Genomic DNA, 14944 nt, shown 5'->3' with positions numbered 1-14944 from the left:
CAAACCCCCTAGTACCTCTAAAAAACCTGTGACCTACAACCATTTTGAAATGGCAACTTTGAAGGCCGTCTAACCTCTATTTCCAAGAATATTTCCAGCCCTCTCTGTGCTGCTTCCTAAGGCATGCACAGACTCTGAATAAAACCTCAGAGAAGAGAAGAGAAAAGGCAGGCAGTTTCCAGCATTCTCTTTGGTCGGTAGCTAGATGAGCCCTGTGATACTGGGGCACATGCTAATTGCCATTACTCACCAACTGTACCTTGTCCTGGGATGGCAGGGAACCCAAGAGAAGTAACCAATATAGCCTGTGTCCTCAAGAGGGTTACACACTGAGTACCAGATAGGTATTGGAGAACTAATGCGACAAGGTGGATAGCGTGGAGGATGAGAAGGTTGAAAACAGTTCCAGGCTAGACATGGAACTGCCAGAGAGGGGCCTTACGATGACTAGGAGCTGAAAAGGCAAGGAGGCGTGTTCTCCACCGCTGCAGCTTTGCCAACACCTGCACTGTCTGGGTTTCTTTTCTATGACGCCTAGCAAAATGTTTATCTGTGTTATCTTTGCCATTGCAAGAAACAAGTTGGCCATAACGAAGAAACACAAATCTAACTCCTAATCAAATGACTCAGTGCTCACCAGTTCACTCACCCCAGAGCGTGGCCTCTGGTGCAAAGGATACACACCAACAACACTTAGTCCCTGTTGGATGCGTGTACGTGCGTGTGTGCAGGGGGTGAGGGGACAAGCAGGGGTTGGTGGACACAAAGGCCCAGAGCAGCCACCTGACCAACTCCTATTTTCCTTCCTATGCAGTTAAAGAGAACATATTTTAAAGACGAACTTCAGGGGCACCTGGGTGGCTCAGTCCACCCAGTCAGTTAAGTGTCTGACTTTGGATCGGGTCATGATCTCACAGTTTATAAGTTTGAGCCCCGCATCGGGCTCTGTGCTGACAGCTCAAAGCCTGGAGCCTGCTTCGGATTCTGTGTCTCCCTCTCTCTCTGCCCCTTCCTCTCTCTCTCTCTCTCTCTCTCTCTCTCTCTCTCTCTCAAATACGAATAAACATTAACAAAAATTTAAAGACAAACTTCAGTATGAAGGTAAATTGTGCGGATGGTACTTTTCCCCCAAATACTTTGCGTTTGTCTTTAATGTCTCCTCGCCTTGGCCCCTGTGACAGGTATGTTACTAGCAAGCTGTACGCATCTATTACTTCTATTCTGAATGATTTCAGCAGGTGAGACTGGGATAGGAGCACTCACATCCGGGGTGGTCTGAGGGAGGGGAATGAGCCGGTGTCCTGGAGAGCGCTGGTCCTGAAAAATTTCTCTTCCTAGAGAGCGTGGTCTCCTCTTCCATCTCTAAAGCAGGAAGAGGGTCCTGGCTGGAAACCCAAGTGGCAGCCAGTTGGGTGTGCACAGTCACGTCTTCGGGGAGCCGCTTTCCTCTTGCCAGGGACCCTTGGGATGTTCCGCTCTCAGTGTGAGAAGGGGCAGTTCTTCCTTCTGACCCTGAACTGGATGGCGAGCGAAGTGTCCCCAATGCTAAAAGCAGACACCAACAATTAAAATTCCACCAGCAGACTTCAAAATGTCTGAATAATGTTTGAGTGGGCTCACCTCTGACCTCCATGAAAACAAATTAAGAGCAATTATTCATTCTATGAAAAATTAACTCCTGAGTGAGAGATCACAAACCAAGACAAAGACTGTTTTCAGATCTCACAAACAAAGGCTGCATTTTGTGGTGAAGTTACTCTAAAAGGGGCACAATGAAGCTAAGTATCAGATGATATGGGATCAAAGATAGGACTCTGATCACCATGATTCATCACTCACATTCCATAACGCTGGCCCCAGAATTATTTACTTGAGTTCAACATAAACAAAATTTCCAAAACCTGGATGACCAACGAACTCAGGCAGCATCAGGCGCAGATCTAAGCTCTGTGTCCATCATGTCATGAAGGGAACATAAAATACTGTCATTCGTACTCTATAGAATTGAGTCCTTCAACCCGACCCCCTGCAACAAGCTCATGAAAGCAGGGGGCCATCTTTGATGGCGTCATCTTCTACTTTTAGGCTGTTATCAAGTTCATATCAATTTTCCTTTGTGAAGAGTCTTTACCAATTGCTTCCTCTCTACCCCTGAGGCCACCAGGCCATGGGTCTTAGCACCAGGCATCTGGACTTCTATGTCCGCCTGGGTGGTCCCCCTGACGCCAGGTTCACTCTGCCCCATCTCCCACCCCAGACATCTTATACCTGCCTGCCAGGTGAATCCCCCCCAAATTCGCTTTAATCATGTCACTGTCTTGTTCAAAAACCTTCGGTGACTCTTCCTACAACACCAAATCTAAACTGCCTGGTTTTCTAAGTCCTCTGTGACTCCTCCTCGCCCCATGCACACAACTATCCTCTCCTCCATGTGTGACTTACATCCTCCCCCATGGGAAGCTGCCAGCCTTCCCACTCCACAAAAAGACCACACTTCTGTCCTTTTCCTCACATGGTCTGTGCATCCCACTCCTAAGCTATCCCTCCCACCATGCTCAGACATACAGACTTAGGCTCAAATCCCAGCTTTAAAACCTATTAGCTGTTTGACCTATACACCTCTGATTAATTACCATCTCTACCTTCAGTTTCCAAATTCCTAAAATGAGAATAATGTGACCTCATTGGCTTGCGGTGAGAATTGAGAGAATAGATATGTCGGTATACAGTAGGTACCTAAGCGGTGCCAGTTTTCTGTGTCTTCCCTTCCTCAGTCAAATCTTACACATCCAGCCCTAGCCATTTCTTGAAACTTTTTGCTAGAAGTGGCAAGCCACCGAGGTGTGCAGATTCAAGCAGGAACCGCCATTTGGGCTGCCTCTCTGAGGCTGTGGTGTGGGGCATGATCAGCGGGTGTCCTTTGGACTCAGTCTGGCCATGGAATGTCAATTCCCAGGACTGCTCGGGGCTGTAGGCAAATCTGCACCCTCAGCTGGTCTATGCTGATAACTCACTTAATCACAGCATGCCATAGATGGAGCCTGAGCCACAGGGGCGAGCTACTCCAGCCCAGGACCCTTGGATGGGCGCTCAGGATGGGGAAGAGGGAGACTGGCAGAAACTTCATCTTCCAGGACCGGACATACATGAATGAAATGAGCATCGTTGGCACAAACTCACCTCTGGTGAGGCTCTGGGAAGTCAGAGCTGTTGCTGTGTCAGACCCAACAGGGGAAATGGTGAAATTTGTTTTCCTGGAAGAGTCATTTCTTCCTCTAGCATCTGCTGCTTCAGTTTGTGGAATGAAGTTTTCTGGAGCATCTGAAGAAGTGTGGCTCTTTCTGGGGGTCTGAGTCATCACGCCCTCCTTGGAGACCACCGTTGAAAAGTCCATTTGGTTCTGATCAATGGTGATGTTTTCTATGTGGGGTTTGGTGCTACTTTCTGGCCAGTGGTTCCTCACCACAGCTGAAACAATAAGAAAATGGATCAGTAAGAGCCTGCTGGTTCTCTGTCTGCCATGAGCAGATACTCAGTAAAGAAGTGGATTCAGGGGCGCCTGGGTGGCGCAGTCGGTTAAGCGTCCGACTTCAGCCAGGTCACGATCTTGCGGTCCGTGAGTTCGAGCCCCGCGTCAGGCTCTGGGCTGATGGCTCAGAGCCTGGAGCCTGTTTCCGATTCTCTGTCTCCCTCTCTCTCTGCCCCTCCCCCGTTCATGCTCTGTCTCTCCCTGTCCCAAAAATAAATAAACGTTGAAAAAAAAAAAAAATTAAAAAAAAAAAAAAAAAAAAAAAAAAAAAAGAAGTGGATTCAGGTAGAATAATTTCACCTTTCTTTTTTCCGCACAGTAATTATTCTTACAATGCAGTGGGAGAAATTATGTAGCAACAAAACTATGTAGTATTGAATTTTACAGTAAGTGGAATAAATGATGAAAATGGACAGAAAGAGACCAATACAGGGCTCAGGGGAGAGGACCTGAAGCTCTGGGATCCAGGCAGGCTCCGGGAGGGGCGCAGGGGACACAGGTCAGGTGAGAGCAGGGGGAAGGAAGCACTCGCATGCATCAAGGTTGTGAATTGTGTCTTCTGCATGGTAGGAGGGTAAAAGCTGGCAGCTCTCGATCCTGACACCTACTCTTGCAGGCAGGGGGTGGGAGGTGGGACATGCCTAATTCTGGAAAAACATGTGAAGGATTTGGCAATATTACCAAAACCTTCGTAATGTAAATAGGTTTGATGCAGTGCTTTTGTTTTCTTTGAATTTATCCTAAGGAAATACTCAAGAATGTGGACAAAAATTTAGCTGCACTGACAGTCATGATGTCATTGTTTATAATAGCAAAAAAGAAAGGAAGGAAGAATAGAAGGAAGGAAGGAACAAACAAAACTGAAAACCCTACAGCCGCAGATCAATTAAACCAGTTGCATTATGTCCATATGAAAGGACATGATGAGGTATTAAAATGTTATAAAAATAAAGACGTTTTACAGGTATTATTGAGTTAAAACAACAGGTTTCAGGGGCCCCTGGGTGGCTGGGTTGCTTAACTGCCTGACTTCAGCTCAGGTCATGATCTCGCAATTTGTGGACTCAAGCCCCACATTGGGCTCTCTACTGTCAGTGTGGAGCCCGCTTTGGAGCCTCTGTCTCCCTTTCTCTGCCCCTTCCCTGCTGTCACTCTCTCTCAAAAATAAAACATTAAAAAAATTTTTTTTAAGTTTCAAAATAGAATTGAGAGTATAGTCTCATTTTGTTAAAAAAAAACAGCAATCATGCATGTGTGTGCATGCCAACCACGGATATATGTTCTCGACATGTCCTCATTTGTTCAATCCTTGCGCAATGTCGAGGTAGGTGCTCTTCTCCAACTCTGCCCGGGAGGCAGAGGAGGTGCGGGGCGGAGGCTCATATTCCTTGCCCAAGTCACCAGACAGCCTGCTCCCCGCCCAAGCCCCTGAGCATTCAGCTGTGCCCAGTGCTCAGGACAAAGCGCGTGGTAACAAATCCTCCTGTTCCCCCTCGCTTCCGGCGCAGGGGTGTTGAGGAAAGGTTGCTTATTAGTACGGACTGTTATTTGACATTTATAAATTAGGGGATGGATTTAGATTAGTCGGGAAATATACTGAAGTGATCATTTTCTGCCATATTGCCCAACATGATGGCAGAGAGGGCATGAGTTACAAACATCACGATCAGGTGAAAGTTGAGGGGAAACCGGGCGCAGAAGCAACCATCTGTGGAAGTAGGTATCATTTATCAAGGCAGGGGGTTCAGAGTCAGGGCAGGTTTGTGGGACGCCCAAGTCCAACCCAAGGAGGGTGCCTTGTTACTCTGAAGATGTGTGCACACGACACAGCCACGGCTTGGAAGAGGGAGCCCCACCACTGCTGGGGTGTCAGCTTCTGAAACCAAGACTAAAACACAGACCACATTTTAAGAGCCACTTCCCTGGATATCCAAGCTAATGTGGAAGTGAATATGAAATACATGTGCTAATTGGAGGGCACAGAGTTTAATGAGTTTCTGGAGAAAGCAATGAGGACAAGGACCATTTAAAGTTATTGCTGATTACATGGGTCCCTTAAAAACCTATTTTTATTTTCCTCATTTGGGAAGGATATTTTTTGTTCTGCTTAGGATCAGGGGCTGTGAGCACTGCTGAGAGACCTCGGTGGGAATGAATGAAGTCACTTCTATCTGTATGAGTCAGGCAAAACATGGCCAGCCATCTGACTAGTAGCGGCTGCAGGCAGAACCTATGGTTCAGCTCAAAATATCACACTTTCCCAAAAGGAACGAGTTATCTTCTAGATCAGCACTAAGAGATGTATAAAGTAAGACACAAATGCAAACCACATATGTAAGTTTACTTTAAAAAGTAACAGATGAGGGGTGCCTGGGTGGCTCAGTCAGTTGGGCAACTGACTTCATTTCGGCTCAGGTCATGTGATCTTACAGTTCATGACTTCAAGCCCCACGCTGGGCTCTGCATTGACAGCTTGGAGCCTGCTTGGGATTCTGATTCTCTCTCTCTCCCTGTCTCTCTCCCCTCCCCCTACTCATGCTCGCTCTCTCTCTCTCTCTCTCTCTCTCTCTCTCAAAATAAATAAATAAACTTAAAAGTAACAGAGGAAATTAATTTTAATAAATACTTTACATACTCTGACACATTCAAAATAGTAGCATTTCAATATGTAATTGATATAAAAATTGAGATACTTTGCATTCTTCTTTTGGTATTACACCTGTAAATTCCAGAGTATGATACTAGCTGTACTTCAAGAGCACAACAGCCACATGTGGCTAGTGGCTACAACACTGGACAATGCAGTTCTAGGTCAATGGTTCTCCACATTTCCTCCACTCTGGTCCACTCCCACCAGAAGTATGGCTCATTTATTGGGGTTGGAGGGGTAGTGATTTTTAAATCTTCCATAAGAGATTCTGACAAACTTTCCTAAAGGAACACTTTTCTCCCCAAATCCCTTGAGAATCACTGCTTTCATGCTTCCTATTCTGTTTCCCGTAATTGATAATTAACAGAAACTTCCTGGAGAGGGGAGGGACGTTGCCAAGCATCTGGGTTCCTCTGGGGTCCAGCCCCAGACAGGCAAGGACCACATTCACCTGAAAATGGGATTTGGAGGGGTGTTTCCAGGGGCAGCCACTAAGTCCACAATTTCAACTTGAGACCAGAGACCCACACAACATGTTCCCTTTGTTCTTTCTATTTGAGCTGCAAGGCAAATTGGCCTCTCCAGATAAGGTGAGAGGGTCTGAGGATGCTCTCTCTTTCCTCCTGGTCATTTGGGCACAATGAAGAGAGACTGTTCTTAAAAGAAGCCAGAAAAAAAGTGATTGTGGGGAGGTAGAGGTGACCCAAAACCAATGCCTGGAAGCTGGTAAGCCATGAGCAAAGGAAGAAAATGAATTTTGCTCTATTATAGCCTTAAGATGAGTGTGACACTTGGCTATTGTTGAGCCTCTGAGGAAGCCCATGGCTGAGGAAGCAGCAACATGCCCTTCTTCACAGAACTGGGAATGTCCCTAGGAGTTCCACTGCAGTCTTTAGAAGGTATGGAATGGCCACATAAAGACAAGACATGAGTCACACTGAACCATGCTGTCTCCCTGGAGGGGTGACAAAAGATGGAAGAAGGAAAAAGAAAATGTACCCTATAAACAAAACAAAAAAGGCAGACCATAGTCTTGCATTGTCCCAAATCATCCTACCACTATAAACGAAATATACTAAATAAAATATGTTTTACAAAATATTTCTAAATGCATTGCTGAGTTGGCAAGTAAGTAAAGAATCACATCTTCTAAGGCCAAACATGAACCAAGAGCTGGAATACAGAGAAGTGAGCTAATTCTCGGCAGTTAGAAGCTGCCCTGGGGCACCTGCTCAACTTTTGTGAGCTTGAACTTCTGGTCTGATTATTAGGAGGATGTAGGAGATAGGAGACAAAACTCTTAAGGAGAGAGTCTGAGAGGAAACTCAGACTGTATGAAGCTGGGACTAGGGCTATACTATGCGTGTCAGACACATAGGGGAAAAAAATCTGCCCTGCAGAAGGGGGCCAGCAGGGAAAAGTGGCCTTTGATCTTGGTTTTAGATGAAGGAAAATAAATCTCACTCAAGAATTTGTAACCAGAAAGGTAGCCCTCATGTGGGTATGCAGCACAAACTCACAATACTTGTATGGTCTAAACCTCAAGCCAAGGATATATTTTAAAAGTGGTCTTGAACTTTGTGAATATACTAAAACCACTAAATTATATACTTTAAGAGGGTGCATTTTATGGTATGTAAGTCATATCTCAAATACACATGCACATATGTGCACCCACATATACCCCATTAGTGTGAAGGAAAAGTGGTTCGGATACACGGTGCCTCTTGCTTTGCAGAAATAAATGTGAATGCTCTCTAAATGAACATACCTTCAATCCGATTTTATCATTCATTGATAAGATTCTAAGGAATAAGAGATCACTGTCACAAAGCACAAAATATAAAAGGAAAAAAGGCATCAGTGGGTAAAAGTCAGCAACCTAGATAGGCAAAGCCTTCAAACGCTGGAAATATCAGTCAAAGAATGTAAGTATATAAAATACATAAAAAGAAATAAGAAACTAAAAATGAGAGAAAGAGAGACTATAAATAATGGCCAAAAGAAGTGAAAGAACTCTAAATGGAAATTCTAAAAATGAATAAAATATAATGATTGAAACTAGGAAACTTGACAGATTTAGATACGACTGAAAAAAGAACTAATAATTACAAGACAGATGATGAGAGAACACCCAGATGATATAAAAAGATAGAAAATATGAAAAAGAGAGGAAGAGACAAGGAAGATAGGAGTGAGAAAGTCCAATATATATATAACTGGAGTTCTAGGCGGAGAAGAGAGAAAAGAGAGAAATGGCGATATTCAAAAAGGTAATGGCTGAGAATTTCCCTCAAACTAAGGAAGCCCAACAAATCCTTAGAAAACAAAATAGTACAGAAATATAAACTCACAAATCATGTATAGAAGACGACAATTAGACTAACAGCTGATTTCTCAACAGCAACAATGGAAGTCCAAAACCAGTGGGTAAATATTGTACATTCAGTAAAACTATCTTTGAAAAATATCCTGAGACTCTCTTTCAAAAAAGAAACATTTTCAGTCAAATTTCAGTTTATCAACCACCTCCACAAAAGCAAATTAGGGAGAATTTTATGTCAAGCAAGAAAAACAATGCTAGATAAAAGCTAGAAGAGGCAAGAAGATATAATGAGCAAAGAAAATGGTAAATATGTGCATAAATCTAAAGCAACGTTGAATTTATAAAATAATTTCTCATCTGTGGGATTAATAAAATAAGATAGAGCAAACCATGGATAACAATAGCGCAGAAGTCAGGAGGGCATAACCAGAATCATGTTGTGTTGAAGGGTGACTTTAAGCTGTGTAAAAAATGCATTTTCAAGTTCCTCAAGCTGACCCTGAAGAATAGAAAGAGAGTGTATCACTTCCAACTGGTAGAGCTTGCAGTAATATGAAATTTCCATTGAGAGAAACTAATTAATATTGCCTAAAACCAAAACAATGAATCAACAAATAGCAATTTAAGCATGTTACTGAGAGGTATGGACAGGATTACTAAAAGAGCTTGTTAAAAGGGTCAAAAGTGGTTGATTCTGGGAAGTGGAAAATGATTGGTGGTAGGAGTGGTCAGGGTTTTTTATAATAGCCTTATAAAACATATTTGATCTTTAAACTATGTATGAGTTTGATAAAAAATAAGAATTTAAATTCAAAGAAGTTAGATAACGAGCCAGGGTAAATGCCTGCAGCGGACGATAAAAGTTTAGCATTCCTAACACGTGAGGTTTTTCAAAGTCCTAAGATGTACGGGGCACCTGGGTGGCTCAGTCTAAGGTTAAGGGTCTGACTAGATTTTGGCTCAGGTCATGGTCTCACGGTTATGAGTTTGAGCCCCACACTGGGCTCTGCCCTGACAGCACAAAGCCCGCTTGTGGCTCTCTCTCTCCCTCTCTCTCTGACCCCTCTCCCCCCTCTTTCTCTCAAAGTAAATAAGCTTAAAAAAATTCCTAAGATGTACATCTCACAAAGAACATGAATATGTGATTCACAGAAGAAAATGTATAATTTGAGAATAAATACATGACAGTATTGTTAGAAAGAAATAAAATACAAATGTAAACTAGAAAAGCCTTTTTTTCAACTTTTTATATAAATTTATGTTTGCCTATCAAATTGGCAAAGACTCAAAAAATGATAAGATGCAGTGTCACTGCGGGCATAGCAGACTGGCACCTCGCACAACACCAGTAAGAATGTAACTGGCACATTCTGGTGAGAAATTCCACAATCCATTGCAAAAGTCTTAAAAATAGGCATATATTTCAACCCAGGAATTCCATTTCTGGAAATTAATTTCAAGGAAATTCTTAAGGATGTGCACAGATTCAGGCACAGGGAAGTTTACCACAGCATCGTTTGTAATAATGAAAATTGGAAACAACCTAAATTTCTGCAATAGGAACTTGTAAGTAATTATAAGACAACAAGATTTTAAAGGGCTGACCAAAATATGTTATTGATACAGTTTTAGATATGTACTATGTTCACCCTGTACAGTTAATTAAAAATATAAATTAAAAAATGGCATGTACCATATGACCTTATGTTATTAAAAATAGATGTGTTTAGGGGCACCCGGGTGGCTCAGGTGGTTAAGCATGCAACTCTTGATTTCGGCTCAGGTCATGATCTTACAGTTTGTGAGTCTGAGCCCTGCATTTGGCTCTGCACTGACAGCACGGAGCCTGCTTGGGATTCTCTCTCCCTCTCTCTGCCTCTCCTACTCATGCTCTCTCACTCAAAAAGAAAATAAACATTAAAAAAAATATATATATATATATAAACATAAATAAATACGCATATATATGCATATATATATATAAACATAAACATATATATACATATATATCTGTTTAAAAACCTGCATCTCCTGGGGTGCCTGGCTTGGCTCACTTGGAAGAGCATGTGACTCTTGATCTCAGGGCTGTGAGTTCAAGCCCCATATTGGGTGTAGAGATTCCTAAAAATAAACTTAAAAAAAAAAAAAAAAGCATCTCCTAAGAAAAAGAACAAAAAAGTTGGTGTCTTGGTAAAAGGACTCTAGGTCTGGAAGCCTTCTTATAAGGGGCTTTCTTTGGTCCCTAGACTGCTCCCTAAGGTAGGTAAAGCCTGTAGACTTTCGATATAAAGGTGGCTCATGCAACTTGCTCATAATACAGCTATTTCTTTTTTTTTTTTTTCAACGTTTATTTATTTTTGGGACAGAGAGAGACTGAACATGAACGGGGGAGGGGCAGAGAGAGAGGGAGACACAGAATCGGAAACAGGCTCCAGGCTCTGAGCCATCAGCCCAGAGCCTGACGCGGGGCTCGAACTCACGGACCGCGAGATCGTGACCTGGCTGAAGTCGGACGCTTAACCGACTGCGCCACCCAGGCGCCCCAATACAGCTATTTCTGAAACATAAACATTGTGAGTAGCCTTGAGCACCCAGCTGAAGGACTGATGAGTTTACCTGTGTCTGGACAACCAGCCTCTGGGTACCTAACCACTCAGCACCAGCTGTGGCCATAGCTGGTGTCCTGATCAAGGGGATGACCATCTGTCCACAGCAACTAGAGACTGAACACACCCCTGGTCAGTACTGCCACTGCTGGGCCCTGTGGGCGTTAGGGACCTGTGGGCTTATGATGCCACCTCTACCCTCTTTCCCTCAGTTGCAGGTGCCATAGCCACCTGGATTGATCAGAAATTCTTACCTTTACCATCTCTCTTCTTCTGGGGATGTTTCCCTTTCTTCCCCCCGGAACACATGACGGGGAAAGTCACCTGCTTACCCCACCTTGAGAATCTGTGTTCTCTATGTGGAGACTCTCTCATCTAAAAGGAAAAGAGCCTGCCTCCAGCTCCCTGTCTGGATATAGAAATTCAGTACTTACTTAACAAGAGAAGCAGTGGGTAACATACAAACTGGCTAAAGTCAGGCTGTCTGTGTTAGACTTCTGGTTCTACCATGTACATGCCGTATGACCTTGGATGACATACGTAATTTCTCTGCCTTGGCTTCTTTGTCTGTAACAGGGGGATAATGACAGCACCTACCTCACTGGGCTGTGACACAGTACACACACGTGAGAGTGTCAAAGACTATCTGGTCCATAGTGAGTGCTACACCCATTGCAGCTGTTCAAGGGGTCTAGGTCTCTCAATGTGAACGGACAGATTTGGACATGACTTTGGCAGGCACTGCTAACCAACCCCTCTCCAGGCAGCAGAGCAGAGCTAGTTGCAGAGGTACAAGTTCTGCTGGAAGCTAGGGGTGCACCCCCTGAAAGGACTGAGGTGGGCTCCGTGAGCTGGGGCCTCGCTGTGGCTTTGCTCCAGGACACTCTGCCAGCAGATGCAGGGAGAACTAGGAGGGCACAGGGTGAGAGCCAGGCCCACCTCTGGCATAAGCCCCTGATGTCACTGGCCCAGGGTTCCAAAAGAATAGTATTCCACTGCCTGCTGTTGAACTCTGGATGTCCCTCTACTTCTTTATTGCCTATGAACTACTCTTCAGAAGGGGATTAATTAACCATGCAGCACCCCAGCCCACCCACTCTGCCACCCATTTACAATCTTTTGATTGTGAACATGCAAGTGCTTGACATGATTCCATGCTGTATCTTGGGGGGGGAACAATGAGTCCAGTGCTAAAATATTTATTGAGGTCCAAGGATGAATCCCTTCAGAAGCCCTGAGTTGTTTAGGAGTACTGTGGTTGAATTTTGGTTTTGGCGTAGCTCCCTGTTCAGCACAGGGGTAAACCCCGAGTGGGAGAGAAATTTAGAGTAAAGCGGCAAGGAGTCAGCAGGGACCTAACACTTGCAGGGGGAGAATCCAGAACCTGCTCTGACTCTTGGCAGAGAAGAGAAATGGCCTTGGAGAAATGGAAAGAAGGTACACCTCAGGCTTCGGAGTCTGGGCCAGAGAAGGAGGATGAAGACCCTGTGCCCTACTGGACACTCAGGGGCAGGCTCTGAGGCTGGCTCTCCTCACCTCACCCATCCCTCTCCCCAGATAGTCAGAGGTACTTGCTCAACCTCACTCACATCCCACGGCAACTGAGCCGCACCAACCAGCCTCATACTGGAGTTGAGATGTCCCAACCTCCCAGGTATATTTGAGCTGGAAATACCGTCCTTCCCTCTGCACTCAGCCCCCTGTGTCAAGACAGTTTCATTGCTTTGCCTGTTTTTTCCCCCAAGTTGACAACTTCCACTTCTGTAGTGTCTTCATGTTCTAAAACATCTGTTTGTGAACCAACATCAGGGATGCTAGCACAGCCTGGGAATAGAATTTCCTAATTAGCAGCTGCTATAGAGTCAACTCCTCACCACCCACCCCATGATTTGCGGTTTTTCAACATGCATTGTTTCTGAGCAGTGGAGTGGGTGTGTACAGGGAGTATGCTGTGTCATCCAAAGAGGCAATTTCCTCCCAGAGGGCCCAGCCCGCCCCCACATTGCACTGTCAACCACTCCTGTGGGCCCTATGTCACAGAGTTAAAGCAGGATCCCTTTATTTTCATTTCCCTCCATTTAGAATCAGACTTCACAAATAGCTACTCAGTGCTTACCACGTGCTAAATGTTTTCAAGGGCATTTATCTCATTTAATGAGAATGACAGCTGGTCAAGTGGGTATCATGGCACCCGGGAAGAAGGGCAGAAAGATTAAGTGGTTGTTCAAGGTCATGCACTAAACGGCAGATTCACAATCTGAACCCAGCTCTTGTTCCCTCACATCCCAGCTTATTCTGTGACATGGAGCTTTAAGGCATTGGTCAGGGAACAACGTCCCCCTGGTCTTCAAACCCCAGTCTCAAATCCATTAGCAATGTCCTGCTCCTCCCTCAGAGGAGTGACCTAGCCTGTGGCACAGGGCCTTTGGAATCAGACGGATTTGGTTTGATGATAGCTGCACTTATTAGCAGGAACACTGAGCAAGAAGACCTCTAAAGAAGCTTCTCAGAGATAATTTTCATGAGTAATGAAAAGAATAATAATAAAGAGTGGAGGCAGAATGGAGAATGAGTTTGAGAGACAAGAAAAACCTGTTTTCAAAATATGAAGTGAGGGGTGATATTATAACTTCCCACTGGAAATGTCTGACAGGCCGTTAAAAATTTGGGACTGTCAATTAGGAAGAGGGATGAGGAGATGGAGTATGAAGGGAAAAGTGATGGTCGAGGACTGAATTAAGGGGAACCTTGAATCAGAGGGAGAGGAAGAGTCAGTGAAGGAGACACAGAGGACCAGGGAAGGATAGGATGAATTGAAGTAGGAGCCAGCAAGGCAATGAGTGCCGAGACACCACAGAGAGGCACGGGCCAGGCCTGTGGAAAGGCCACAGAATAGTCAACCAGAGTCCCCGGGACTTTCCAGAGTGTCACGTGGCAAAGAGAAGATGAAACTCAGATTGTTAGGGGTTAAGGCTCATGAGAGAACGTTCTGGAAAAGTAAGACACTGACTGCCCCCCTCCCCCAGCTGTGAATTCCCTGTTTCTGCCTCCCCCTCAGAGCTTTCCTGGGATCCCTCAACTTGGGGAACACATGGGAGAGCTGGGTGCTTTCTAGCCACATGACTGCATGTGCTAGCATGGGTTCTCATACCAATGATAGTGAATTTCTTTATAATTTTTAGAGATTTTCCTCAGATTCAATTGCTCACACAGGACTAGAACTGAAATGAAAAAGCTGCCTTTTTAATCCCCTTTTTGGTATGGTAGATGGCTGTAAACCACAAGAGGAGCAGGACATTGCCCACTGGAACTTTATAGGAGGATGGAATTTTGCCCCTATTCTCAGAGATCAAATTAAGAAATCCCACATGTTTACAATCTGCAAAGCGCTTCTTTACTTGATAATTTCAGGGGGCTAAATTATCCTGTTGGGTCCTGACATTCTGCATGGCAAGCAAGATAGGAATTCTTACCCCATTTTAGGAACAGAAGGCTAAGACTCAGTACTAAGGTCACATGCCTAGAATAACCCAGAACTAAGTGGCAGGATGGAGACCAGAGCCCAGCCCTTTCTTTCTGGTGTCTTTCCTAGTTAACCACACCCAAATGAAGCCAGTGAGGACTGAGAGGACAGGAGCTCAGCCAACTCTTCCCAAACTAATTTATGGCATGTAGCCTGCTTCACTAGCTAACATCCAGTGCTTTGCATCATGCATTCTGGTCAAAGTTGGGACATTGCCTGGGTTGTCCTTGGTGCCCCCATCCCTCTCTGATAGTGACCCCTGCCCTTACGGACCATAGCAACGAACTAATCTGACCCTCAGACAGGACCG

At 44.6% G+C, this 14944-nt stretch overlaps 1 protein-coding gene across 2 annotated transcripts in view; it reads right to left on the bottom strand.

The window, feature by feature from the left end:
* The window catches only part of HEG1 (heart development protein with EGF like domains 1), a 91122-nt gene that overhangs the window by 58487 nt on the left and 17691 nt on the right, over window positions 1-14944 (bottom strand). For both annotated transcript variants that reach the window (XM_086675178.1, XM_086675179.1), the window contains exons 2-3: window positions 3181-3468; window positions 1264-1545 (exon numbers count right to left, since the gene is read on the bottom strand). In XM_086675178.1, coding sequence (XP_086531304.1) covers window positions 1264-1545; window positions 3181-3468 — 570 coding nt within the window. The remainder of the gene's footprint in view (window positions 1-1263; window positions 1546-3180; window positions 3469-14944) is intronic.

This window comes from Puma concolor, chromosome C2 (assembly GCF_028749965.1).
Source record: "Puma concolor isolate L17-30 chromosome C2, mPumCon1.1.hap2, whole genome shotgun sequence".
Taxonomy (NCBI): domain Eukaryota; kingdom Metazoa; phylum Chordata; class Mammalia; order Carnivora; family Felidae; genus Puma; species Puma concolor.
The sequence above is the reverse complement of the archived record's forward strand: the minus strand, read 5'-3'. Positions and strand labels throughout refer to the sequence as shown.